Source organism: Struthio camelus, chromosome 6 (assembly GCF_040807025.1).
Source record: "Struthio camelus isolate bStrCam1 chromosome 6, bStrCam1.hap1, whole genome shotgun sequence".
Taxonomy (NCBI): domain Eukaryota; kingdom Metazoa; phylum Chordata; class Aves; order Struthioniformes; family Struthionidae; genus Struthio; species Struthio camelus.
This window is the reverse complement of record NC_090947.1, coordinates 28,568,896-28,579,190: the sequence shown is the minus strand read 5'-3', so window position 1 is coordinate 28,579,190 and position 10,295 is coordinate 28,568,896. Positions and strand designations below refer to the sequence as shown.

Sequence of the window (10,295 nt, the reverse complement as noted above, 5' to 3'; positions counted from 1 at the left end):
GCCTTTTTTGCGCCCCCTCAAACCACACCTGAGGCTCTGGAGGAGATGGCTGCATCTGCGATGCCCAGGGCCTGGGCAGCGCCCTGTCACCCTGAGCCCAAAACACACATTGGGGCCCGTGTTGCAGGGTGCAGCACAGCAGCATTGAACAAGAAAAGGTGAATCTCTGCTTTGCCCATTCCTCACCCTGCTCTGCCCAGCCCCAGCGGTGCCATGGGCGCTGTCAGGGTGCAGTGTAATACCAACTTTTCTAGGGATGTACCCACCACAGTAGCAAAGGTTTAAGTGGCCAGGTGTTCTCTGAGGTGGCCGGTGAAGGTCCTTGCTCTGTCTGGCATCACCAGGGCCCCCCTCCACAGGGGAGATAAGGTCTCAGCACAGACAGTGCCTGCTGGCACAAAAGTACCCGTCCCATCATGATCCGGGCGGGCTGGGCCAGTGATTGCGAGGCTTTTCTGAGCCTCCTGCTGATCGATCCTGTTTGTGCTCCTACCATAGGGAAGGGTTGTGGAGTTCGTGCAAAGCGCTTGGTTTGGCCCTGGGAACGGTCTCCCTTCTTCCCGTGGACTCCACAGGTCGTTCGTCCCCAGGGCCTGGTGCTCAGCATCAAGACTGGCCTTGCAAGTGCCCAGAATCTCCTGGTTAGTTTGTCCCTGCACCCGCTCCAGCTCTGCACAAGACAATTCGATTATAAGCATTTTCTTGCCAGGGCCCACCCTGGAACAGAGCCCCTAGGGAAAAGCAGACCCTCTGGAGCCAGACATGCCGCTCAGAGCTGCTCGTCTGAAGACAAGCAGACGGATTACCTGGGAGCACTCCAGATTGCTGGAAATGTGCTTAAAGGCCTGACAAAACCAGCCACTCTCACCACCCAGCTGCCTCCGGCTTCTGATAAATCTTCCATCGGCCGCAGCCCGGGGCTGCGTGAAGGTGCATGGGAGGCTGTCGGGGGGGTGCTGCCTGCTCCTGGCTCGGCCCTGGGGCTGGGTGGTCCCATCCTTTGGGATGTTCTGGGCAAATCTGTCACATCCCATACAGACACCGTCCATCCCACACGCACCTCCGTTATTCTCGCAGCACTGCCCCGGTCCGTACATGTCCTGGGACCCTCCTACCTAAAGGCGTAGCCTGGCCCCAGGCTTTACCCTCAGTGCCTCGCACCGCACTGGGGCTGTGGGAGACTGTGTCACCATTCCCAGGGTCAGGGCTGGATCTGCACAGTGAGGGGTGTCACTGATTAAAAAGAAAAGCCAGACTGTATTTCCAGACCTCCTCCTGAGTCACCCAGGGCAGGTCTAGAAAAGGCATCGGCTGAGTTTCAGGAGATCCAAGAGGGAAGAGGATGATGGGGAGGCTGCAGAGACAGTCCCAGCCCAGGGCAGGGGATGTCGGCTGGGGTAGGCAGGGAGGAGACTTGCCTAATAAGCAGAAGGCTACTGTGGGGCAGCCCCACGTTAGGGGAGTGCTCTGGGTGCCTGAAGCACCCAGTGGTACCCCAGGACGGACTGTTGCGGACCCAGAGGCTGGCAGAGAGGATGTGAAGGGCTTAGGTTCAAACCACTGGAGCTTCTGTTCCCTCCTATTTTTCTCAGCTTCTTGAGAGCTGCCTTAATACCTCAACAGCCTCCCTTGCCCTGCTGCTCGCCCAGCGGGGCTCCCCTTGGGCCCTTTGAGAGGGGTGCACACCCAGGACACGGTCTTGTCCCCTGCCACCAGCAGCACCCTTCTGGCTGCCCTTTGACTCCAAAGTGACGCCAGTCCTGGCTGCAGGGGTGACGCCTGGTGCCGCTGCCCTGTATCCTGCCACCGCGGCCACTCAGAGGCCTCTCGGGTCTCACAACCGTTCCCATCCTGATAGGGCAGTTGGTGACACCTAGTGACCTGCTGGGTGACTACAGCCTAAAGGGGGCCCACAGCCAGGTCCCCTCCTTGCTGCCACCCCCAAAGCAGTGATGTCACCTTGGGGGACCCCCCCACCCCAAACAGTGATGTCACCTTGGGGGGGCCCTTCCTCACGCAGTGATGTTGTCTTGAGGGATCCCCTACCCCCAAGCAGTGACGTCAGCTTGGGGGACCCCTTCCGCCATGCAGTGACGCGGTTGGGGCGCGAGGGGGGATCCCCTTCTTTCCGGCGGTGACGTAGTTGGGGGGTCCCCCCTCCCTTTCCGAAGCAGCGGGGCGGCGTGACCACCAGGCGGCGCGAACGGCGCGGGAGTCCGGCGGAGCGAGGGGGCGGGGCAGGGGGGCGGGGCCGGAGCCTCGCCCTCCCCCCTATTGGCCGGCCCCGTGGCGCGGCGTCCGAAGGGGGCGGGGCCGGGGCGGGCGGGGTGGTGACACGGCGTCCGGAGGGGGCGGGGCCGGCGGCGGCGCCCGGAGCATGGCGGGGCCGGGTTGGCGGGCGGCGGCGGCAGCGGCCGGTGCCTGCGGGCTGGGCGCCGCCTCGCTGCTGCGCTGCCCGGCCCTGCGCCGCCTCGGCCGCCGCGCCGCCGCCGCGCTCATGGCCCTCGCCGGCCCGCTGCTCTTCCGCCTGGGGTGAGTGTCCGCCGCCGGGGGGGGATGCTCCCGTGGACCGAGCCGTGGCCCGCGTCACGCGTGGAGCTGCCAAGGGCCCCCGGGCGGGGGGCGGCCGAGGCGGTAGGGCGGCGGGCTGGAGCCGTGCGGCCGGGGAGCAGCCGGTGGAGGAGCACAGAGCCCTTGGCCGAGGGGGAGGTGGGCGGCGGGGCTTGCAGGCCTCGTCCTGCTCGCCGCGGGGGGCTCGGGCCACCGCTCCTGCCCCGGGGCAGCCGCTGCCAAGCCGCTCCGCCGTGGGGCGGCCCGGCCTGCGCGCCATTCCCAGAGGTGCCGGGGCTCCCCTGCTCCAGGCCACCTGCCGCTCGGGAAGGTGTCCCCTTAACGGGGTCGTCTTTGGGCTCTGGGAAGGTGTGGGGCACCACACATTGCTTCCGACAAAGTGGTGGTACCTGGGCTGCTGTGTTAGAGCTGCTGTGTGGGGTCTTTGTGTCTCACATCAGCCCCTTAAGGAGGAGCCAGCTCCTGCAGCGAAGAAGGACTTTCCTGTCTCTCCCTTGCTGCCAGGGAGCCTTGGGCATGGCCCAGGGCAGCCGCACAAGGTGGTCCGGGCATCCTCTTCCCCGGTGCATCCCCTGCAGCTCCATGGGACGCTCGGGCAGGGCCTGGGGAGGAGGCTTGCCCATGTAGCGGGGCCAGTTGAGCTCGTCTGCCGGCGTGCAGGTTCGTTGTGTGTCTCTGCTGACCCCTGCATCGGGCAGCACCCGCTGCCTCGCAACCAGCACGCTAATTCAGGTGTCCCGAGCCGGCAGGGTCTGTGCTGGGAGCTGGCAACAAGCGCCCGAGCCATCTGCAAGGAGCAGGAAAGCTGAAGTCATTGCTGGACCCGCTGGCTTCTCTCCTTTGTTCTGCTTCCAATTGAAGGAACAGCAAATCTTCCTCTGTTTGTACAGTGCTGTCCTGGAGCCACCCAGGGAGGAATTTGCGCTCGGCAGCCCACAACCACAGGGGCAGCCTGAGAGGGGCAGCTCGAACCCTGCCTCGCTCTGTGACGCTCTTGCGTAAGGAGAGCAGGCTTGGGTCTGTGGGAGCGTGGTGCGCGTGTGGTCTGCCCAGGCCAGTGGACAAAGGGAGGCATTGTAAGCACTTGCTGCCTGGGAGGCCGTGGCCAAGCTCCTCCCGGGTCACGCTGGGAGCCAGCAGCAGGGCTGGGAACCAGCCGTGGCCTCCAGCGTCCCAGCACGGTGCCAATCGCCCTCGGCTGCTTGTGTTGCTGCAGTACATTTCAGACTTTTCTCCCTTGGTGAAGATCAACCGGGCCTGTTTCTCGGGTCTAATTATTAACCCACCAGTTGTGCCCCAGCCTGTCTCCTGCCAGCAGCTCGCTCTGGATGTGACCCTGCTATCTGGGCACAGGTTGCCAGTGCCGATCCCTTTGAACCACGGTGGCAGGCGGTGCTAGATTGCTGTCTGCTGGCAGGTTCCTGTGTTCCCTGAAAGTCCCATGAGCAGTCGCACCCTGGCTTTGGGCTTGTGGCCTCCCACGGAGGCAGGGGAGACCAGGCTTTTGGCAGGATCCCTCCCACAACCTCCCCAGCGTGCTGGAGCAACTGGTGACCTGAAGCTACAGGCAGAGGTGGAGGTTTCCACTGTGACAGCCCCTCTCTGCTGGAAGCAAGGCAGCCGTGTCCTGGGATCTGTGCCGGAGGATTTTGTGCATCTCTGGAGACACCTTTCTTCCAGAGAGCATTTGCTGCCCAGGCGAGGAGCTTTTGGGGTCCTGACTGGAGAGGAAACAGCACAGGATGCCCGAGCTGGCCGTGCCACCCGCTGCTGCTGGACGGGGCGAGCATTGGGTAGGAGGGAATACGTGTCCCACTGCCGCCCCAGAGCGGGTAGCAGGAACAGAAGTGGCCCTCAGGCCAAGGGGGCTAATCTAGCCCTGTGGTTTTAGTCTTCTGTTCCTGCTTTCTCTATGTGTATCTGCCAGGGCCATATGGCCATGAGGTACTTTGCTGGCCAGAGGGTGATGGGCTGTGGCAGAGAGGAGTATTTAGTGATTCAGGGAGACCTTGGCCTGGGAATGGGGTAGAGAGCCTGAAGCAACCCAGGTCTTTGCATTTCCTTCATGGTACCAGTTGGTACATCATGGCACATCACCCCTGCCCCCATCTCCCTCCCGAGCCCTGAGGCACTGCTGTAGAAAGCAGGGTGGGGAGCAAGCCCCCTGGCCCATATCTGTACATGTTGAACCTCCATGTGGGACATGCCTCCGGGGCAGTTCTCGCTTCCTCTTCCTTCAACCTGTTCTGCTTTCTGTCCCTTCCATTGCTCAGCAACACAGCCCAGAAAGCAGCTTGCACTTCCCTCTTTTCCAGCACCCGGTGGCTGTTGCACCTAGAGGCGAATCTCTCGGTGCGGAGTCAGCCTTGGGCATGGGCCTCCTGGGTGGGGGGCAACCAAGCTGGGGATGCTCAGTAGCCACAACCTAAAGTGGACGCAGCCTTTGGGATGTGCTGATGTGGGCAAAACCCTGGGGCTCAAACCCTTCCTGGAGGCGAGCAGCACCCTCCGTCTCTGGCTGGTGATGGAGCCACGCGGCGCCTGCGGTGTGGGGGCTTGTGCCCTCCCCCAGCCAGGGGAGGACGGAGGCTGAGGCCGTTCTTGCCGTTGTCTCTGGACCCGCTCTTCCTCTCGCACCGGGGTGCCGACCTGCTGCCTGATGAGCACCGCTGGTGCTGAGCTCGAGGACAGATGGACAGAGGATCCCTGCCATGTGACGCAGAGGGGCGCAGCTCCCTGCAGCGATGTCCCCAGGCCCTTGCTGCCTGGAGCGGCTCGGGGCTGCCGCGTGGATCTTCCCCCCGCCGATACCCCCTCGCAAAGGGCCCCGATCTGGAGGGAGAGGGAACCTGCCTGGGGAACTGATTCTGCCCTCGCTGCAGATCTGGAGCAGGCAGCGGAGAGGGCCCGAGGGAGAAACTGCCTTCAGGCCCTGCTCCATGGGAAGGGGACCCCCATCTCCTTCTGGCAATGCCCCGGGGCTGAGAGCAGCCCCCTTCTCTGAGCAAGTTGGCCACATGATGCACACACGTCTCCACGTGCCGAGGAGGTGACAATCCTCTCGGGTGCTGTGGGGCCAGCCGCTGGGTGGCTGCGCGCGGGGCTGGGGCCAGGGGGAACGCAGGAGTCCAGGCACGGCCTCTGCCACCTCTCTGAAGCAAGCCGTGGAGCGGGGCCCAGCCAGAGGCAGGTGGTGCCACCCCAGGCAGGCCGCAGATGGGATCAGGGACGTCGTGTGTTTGCAGAGTTGAAGGACAAGCGTGTGGGTTGGATGGGGAAGGCTGCACTGTTAAGTCCCCCCTTCCCCCAGTCTAGCAGCATACCAGTTTACTCGCCGTACTGGGAGCCAGCAGGGTGGGGGTGGAAGGAGAAGAGAGTTTGGCAGCGCCAGCGGGGTTGGCCCAGCCTCCCCTTCTGCACAGCCGCGGCGGGTGTGAGGGAGGCAGCTGAGCCACCCGGACGCCTGGGTTCCTGGCTGCTTGCTACCATCTCTAACCCTTTGTGCCTCAGTTTCCCCACAGGTTGGGAGGCGGCAGAAGGGGCACGAGGTGCTGGTTGCCCTTTGCCGTACCCCGTCTCTCCCTTCTCTGAGCACAATGCAGATTTGCAAAAGCCACACTCCCCCCTGCGCTGCCTCCTCGAGTCAGCGGTGCCGCCCAGGCAGCTTTGGGAAGCTTGGCCGGACACCTGGGCTCCTGGTGGCGGCTGCGAGAGTTGGTTTCACACCGTGGGGCTGCAGCTCGGTGTGCTGCATGCACGCACAGCCTCCCGGCTCCCGATAACCGCGGGAACACCCTGCTCCTGATAACCCCCCCCCCCCCGCATACATGTGCTGCTCCTGATAACCTGGGTGTCCGGCAGCCAGACCCTCGCTAAGGACCCAGGCGTCCTGGCCCGGCTCCTCCAACACCTTGCTCGAACCCATTGACCCCTCCAGCCCTTGTTGAGCTTCCCCCCGCCCCCCCACCCTCCCATGCCTCCGCAGCAGCGTGCCGACCGGCTCCTGTCCATCCTCCCCAGCCCTGGGTGGCCTGGCAGCCCCCTGGGGGGGGGCTCCTCACCCCCCTTTCCTCTCGAGGTGGGGGGGCCGCGTCCGCCAGGCTCACCCCACCACCCTCCGCAGGTACAGCCTGTACGCCCGCACCCGCCTCGGCTACCTCTTCTACAAGCGCCAGGTGAAGAAGGCCCGCGAGCGGTACCCGCACGGCCACTCCGTGTCGCAGCCCGTGGGCTTCGGCGGTGAGTCGAGTTCGGGGCCCGCGTCCCCCTCGCCTCCAGCCCCCCGATGGCCTGCCCGGAGCCGGGGCCCGTCCCGCGCGTCCTTGCCCCCGGGGCTGGGCTTGCTCCTGGTCACCTGGGTTGGGTATGCAGGCGTGGGGGGGGGATGAGGGGGCTGGTCGGGGGGGGGGGGTGCAGTGCCTAAATTGCCCAGAGTGCATTCAGCAGAACTGGGTTTAAATTGGGGGGGGGGGGGAGGTGGCTGGCTTTGCCCCCCTCACCTGAGGGGCTGCAGAGAGGTTGCGCCCTGATGTTTTTCTGTCCATCCGTCCCCCAGCGGTGAAAATCCTGCCCATTCCCGTGCTCTCCAACAACTACAGCTACCTGGTCATCGACACGGGCTCTGGCCGAGCGGCTGTCGTCGACCCCTCCGACCCGCTGGCTGTGCAGGTGGGACCCCCGGGCCCCTGGCAGGGGCCCTCTGGGCTGGAGCCATCCCCTGTCCCCTGGGGAGGGATGTGGCATTGGCCGGGGGGGCAGGAGGGGCCCCGCTGCAGGGGTGGGGAGACCCTGCTCCCTTGGAGCTCCCCATGGGCAACCAGACTCTGGGGAGATGGAGGGGGGCAACTGGGCCGAAGCCCCCAGGATCCCTGTCTTGTCGTTTACCTCAGTGTTTGACTGTCGGGATGGGGGGAATCTCTCTTTTTTGGGGGTGCAGGGGCAAATCTGTCCCTAAGCTGTAGCCCTCAGTGCCTTTAGCATCCCCGCTGTGGGGCAAGGTGAGGGGGGATCTTGGGGGGTGGCAGGGCTGCCACATCTGGTGCTGTGGGGAAGTGGCCTGGGGGTGCTGGGCAGGCCCGGAGGGGGGATTTGGGGGCGGATGGGTGCTGGGAGTCTGTCATTGCGCCCCCTCCCCGATATCTCCTCCCACCCACAGGCTGTCATTGAAGAAGAGGGGGTGCTGCTGGAGGCCATACTCTGCACCCACAAACACTGGTAAGGGGCAAGCAGGGGCCGTGAGGTAACGCTGGGGGTCTGGGGGGCACGTCAGGGTGAGCCCAGCAGCATTGCGGGTTGTGGTCCCCCCAGAGCACAGCCTGGTTCCTGGGGTTCAGCTGGGGGGGAAGTGTGAGCAATTCCCAGGGACCCTGTGTTTGCAGCCAGGGCTGTTAAGGGGAATGAACCCCCCACACCTACCCCACGTGGGGTGGGGATGGGGGACGCTGGGGGGTGCTGACATGCCTGCCCGCAGGGACCACAGCGGGGGCAACGCGGAGCTCCGCCAGCAGCACAGCTCCTGCAAGGTGTACGGCAGCGCCCTCGACGCCATTCCTGAGCTCACCAAGTAAGATCCAGGTGCCCCGGGCACCCCTGCAAACTTTGGGGAGGGGGGAGCTTCGCCTCGACACATACCACTACCTTTCACCCACCCAGCCTGCCAATATTGGGTTGTCCCTCCCAGTACCGTGTTGCCGCCTCGGTGGGCAGAGACCTGGCACGCTCGTGTCAGTAGTGTTCCGGCGGCAGGGGACGTGGGTATGCTGGGCGCGGGGAGCTGCCCTGATCGTGCTCCCCTCTGCCCCGGCGCAGCCCGCTTACGGACAAGGAGCGGGTGAGCGTGGGCTGCTTGAGCTTCGAGGCGCTCGCGACGCCCGGCCACACCGTGGGCCACGTGGCGTACGTGCTGGACGCGGCGCCCTTTGGCGGGCCGCCCTGCCTCTTCTCCGGAGACCTGCTCTTCCTCGCCGGCTGCGGTGAGCACCCCCGCCGCGGTCCCTCGCGCCCCTGCGCCCGCTGAGCCAGCCGTGGGGGGAGGATAGCGCCCCCCCCCCCCCCAAGACTGCGTGATGGGGCAGAGCTCAGGTTTGGGGTACCTTGGGGCTGGGTAGAGGGGGCAGATCGGGGGTGGGGGGCGCTCTGTGGGCCCGCCCGGGGGATGTGGAAGCGGCGGGGGGGGCCCAGGGGACCCCGGTTCCCTCCCCCGTGACGGGCAGGTCTGCGTGTGGGCGCAGGCAGGCTCTTCGAGGGCTCCCCCGAGACCATGCTTGCCTCCCTGGACGTGGCCGTGGGCCTGGGCGAGGACACGCTGCTCTGGCCGGGTGAGTGTGCCCGACATCGGGGGGGGGGTGCAGCCCCCCCGACCCCTCACCCGCCTGCCACGTCCTTCCTAGCCCCCCCGGGGACCCTTCCCAGGCTGGGAAAGCGCGAAGCCCCCCCGGCTGCGGTGGGGAGCCGGCGTCCGTGTGGGTGCCCTCCGGCCCTGCGCCCCCGCCGGCTCTCCCCGCCGAGCCGGGGTGGGGGGGCGGCGGGGGCGCTGACGGGCGCCCGGCCGCAGGCCACGAGTACGCGCTGGAGTGCCTCACCTTCGCCAGCCTCCTGGAGCTGGACAACCCCGCGCTGGAGCGGAAGCTGCTGTGGGCGACGCAGCAGCGGCAGGAGAAGAGGAGCACGGTGAGGTTTTTTTTTTTTGGGGGGGGGGGGGGGGGGGAGCACCCCCACCCCAGCTCTGTCCCCGCTGTCAACGGTGCAGCGCCTGGCACAGTCCGGGGAGGGGGATGCTGGGGTGGGGGGCACAAGCTTGCTTCCCGCTCCCGGTGGCCAACCTGGAGTCGCAGCGGGCCGCATCCGGCGCAGTGCTGAGTGCCTCTCCCCCCCCCCCCCCAGTGCCCCTCCACCATCGGGGAGGAGAAGACCTACAACCCCTTCCTCCGGACGCACCGCCGGGAGCTGCAGGAGGCCCTGGGGCTGACGCGCCGGAGCGGGGAGCCCGGAGACGCCTTTCGTGCCCGCGTCCTCAGGGAGGTGCGGAGGCGCAAGGACCTCTTCAAAGCCACCTAGCCCCCCGGCGGGGGCTCCGTGCTGCTCGGCCCCCGGGGGCGCAGGGGGACCCCCGGCACCGTGTGCCGTTTGCTGTGAATCCCCCTTCTGTGATGGAGAGTTCGGTCGAGCTCTGGGGCGCGGGGGGCGAGAGGGGATCCGTGATCCCCCCGCACCTGGGGGTCCCTGGGTGTCATTTAGAAGCACTTGGACCCCATTTTTTCGGGGTCTGTAGCCCCCCCACCCCAGTGCTGGGCCTGTAGGGACAGCACCAAGGGCTTTTCCTCTCTCTCTCCTTCCCTGATTTTCTGGGAGTCCCTGATCCCCCCCCCAGCACTCAGGAACCCCCCCCCCTTTGCTGGGGGCTCCCAGAGCTGTGTGTGTCCTCGCAGGATGGGGGGGCTCAAACAGGCCCCAGCAACGAGGGGTGCCCCAATTTTACCTCCGGGAAAGGAGCTCTTCCATCAGGTCTCCCCCAGACTCGGGGCTGGCCCCCCCCCAAGGTGTGCACCCCGAGGTGGGGGACACGGCGCGGCCCGGATGCCTGTCCCCAGCCCGGCCGCGCCGGGAGGGGAAGCGCGAGGCAGGGTTAGAGCCCGACGCGGGTGCGCGGTGCTGCTGCCCTGCACCGCTGGGGATCCCCCCCCCCCCCAAATAAAAGTCTGGATCTGGTTTGTACCTCCTTGGCC

The 10,295-nt window shown here is 66.1% G+C and overlaps 1 protein-coding gene across 1 annotated transcript; it reads left to right on the top strand.

The window, feature by feature from the left end:
- The first annotated feature begins 2,377 nt into the window (after positions 1–2,377).
- LOC138067658 (probable hydrolase PNKD) lies at positions 2,378–10,284 on the top strand. The gene is made up of 9 exons (XM_068948920.1): positions 2,378–2,532; positions 6,695–6,810; positions 7,127–7,239; positions 7,727–7,785; positions 8,042–8,134; positions 8,380–8,543; positions 8,802–8,888; positions 9,125–9,240; positions 9,454–10,284. Exons 1-9 carry the CDS (start codon positions 2,378–2,380, stop codon positions 9,625–9,627), a joined length of 1,077 nt encoding a protein of 358 aa, XP_068805021.1. The 3' UTR covers positions 9,628–10,284.
- The last annotated feature ends 11 nt before the right edge of the window (positions 10,285–10,295 follow it).

Bases quoted from the DNA above. Each gene is read 5' to 3' on its own strand.
- LOC138067658 (XM_068948920.1), top strand. From the start codon at position 2,378: ATGGCGGGGCCGGGTTGGCGGGCGGCGGCGGCAGCGGCCGGTGCCTGC. The intron at 6,811-7,126 runs GTGAGTCGAGTT...TCCGTCCCCCAG, and splicing joins GCAGCCCGTGGGCTTCGGCG to CGGTGAAAATCCTGCCCATT. The intron at 9,241-9,453 runs GTGAGGTTTTTT...CCCCCCCCCCAG, and splicing joins GGCAGGAGAAGAGGAGCACG to TGCCCCTCCACCATCGGGGA.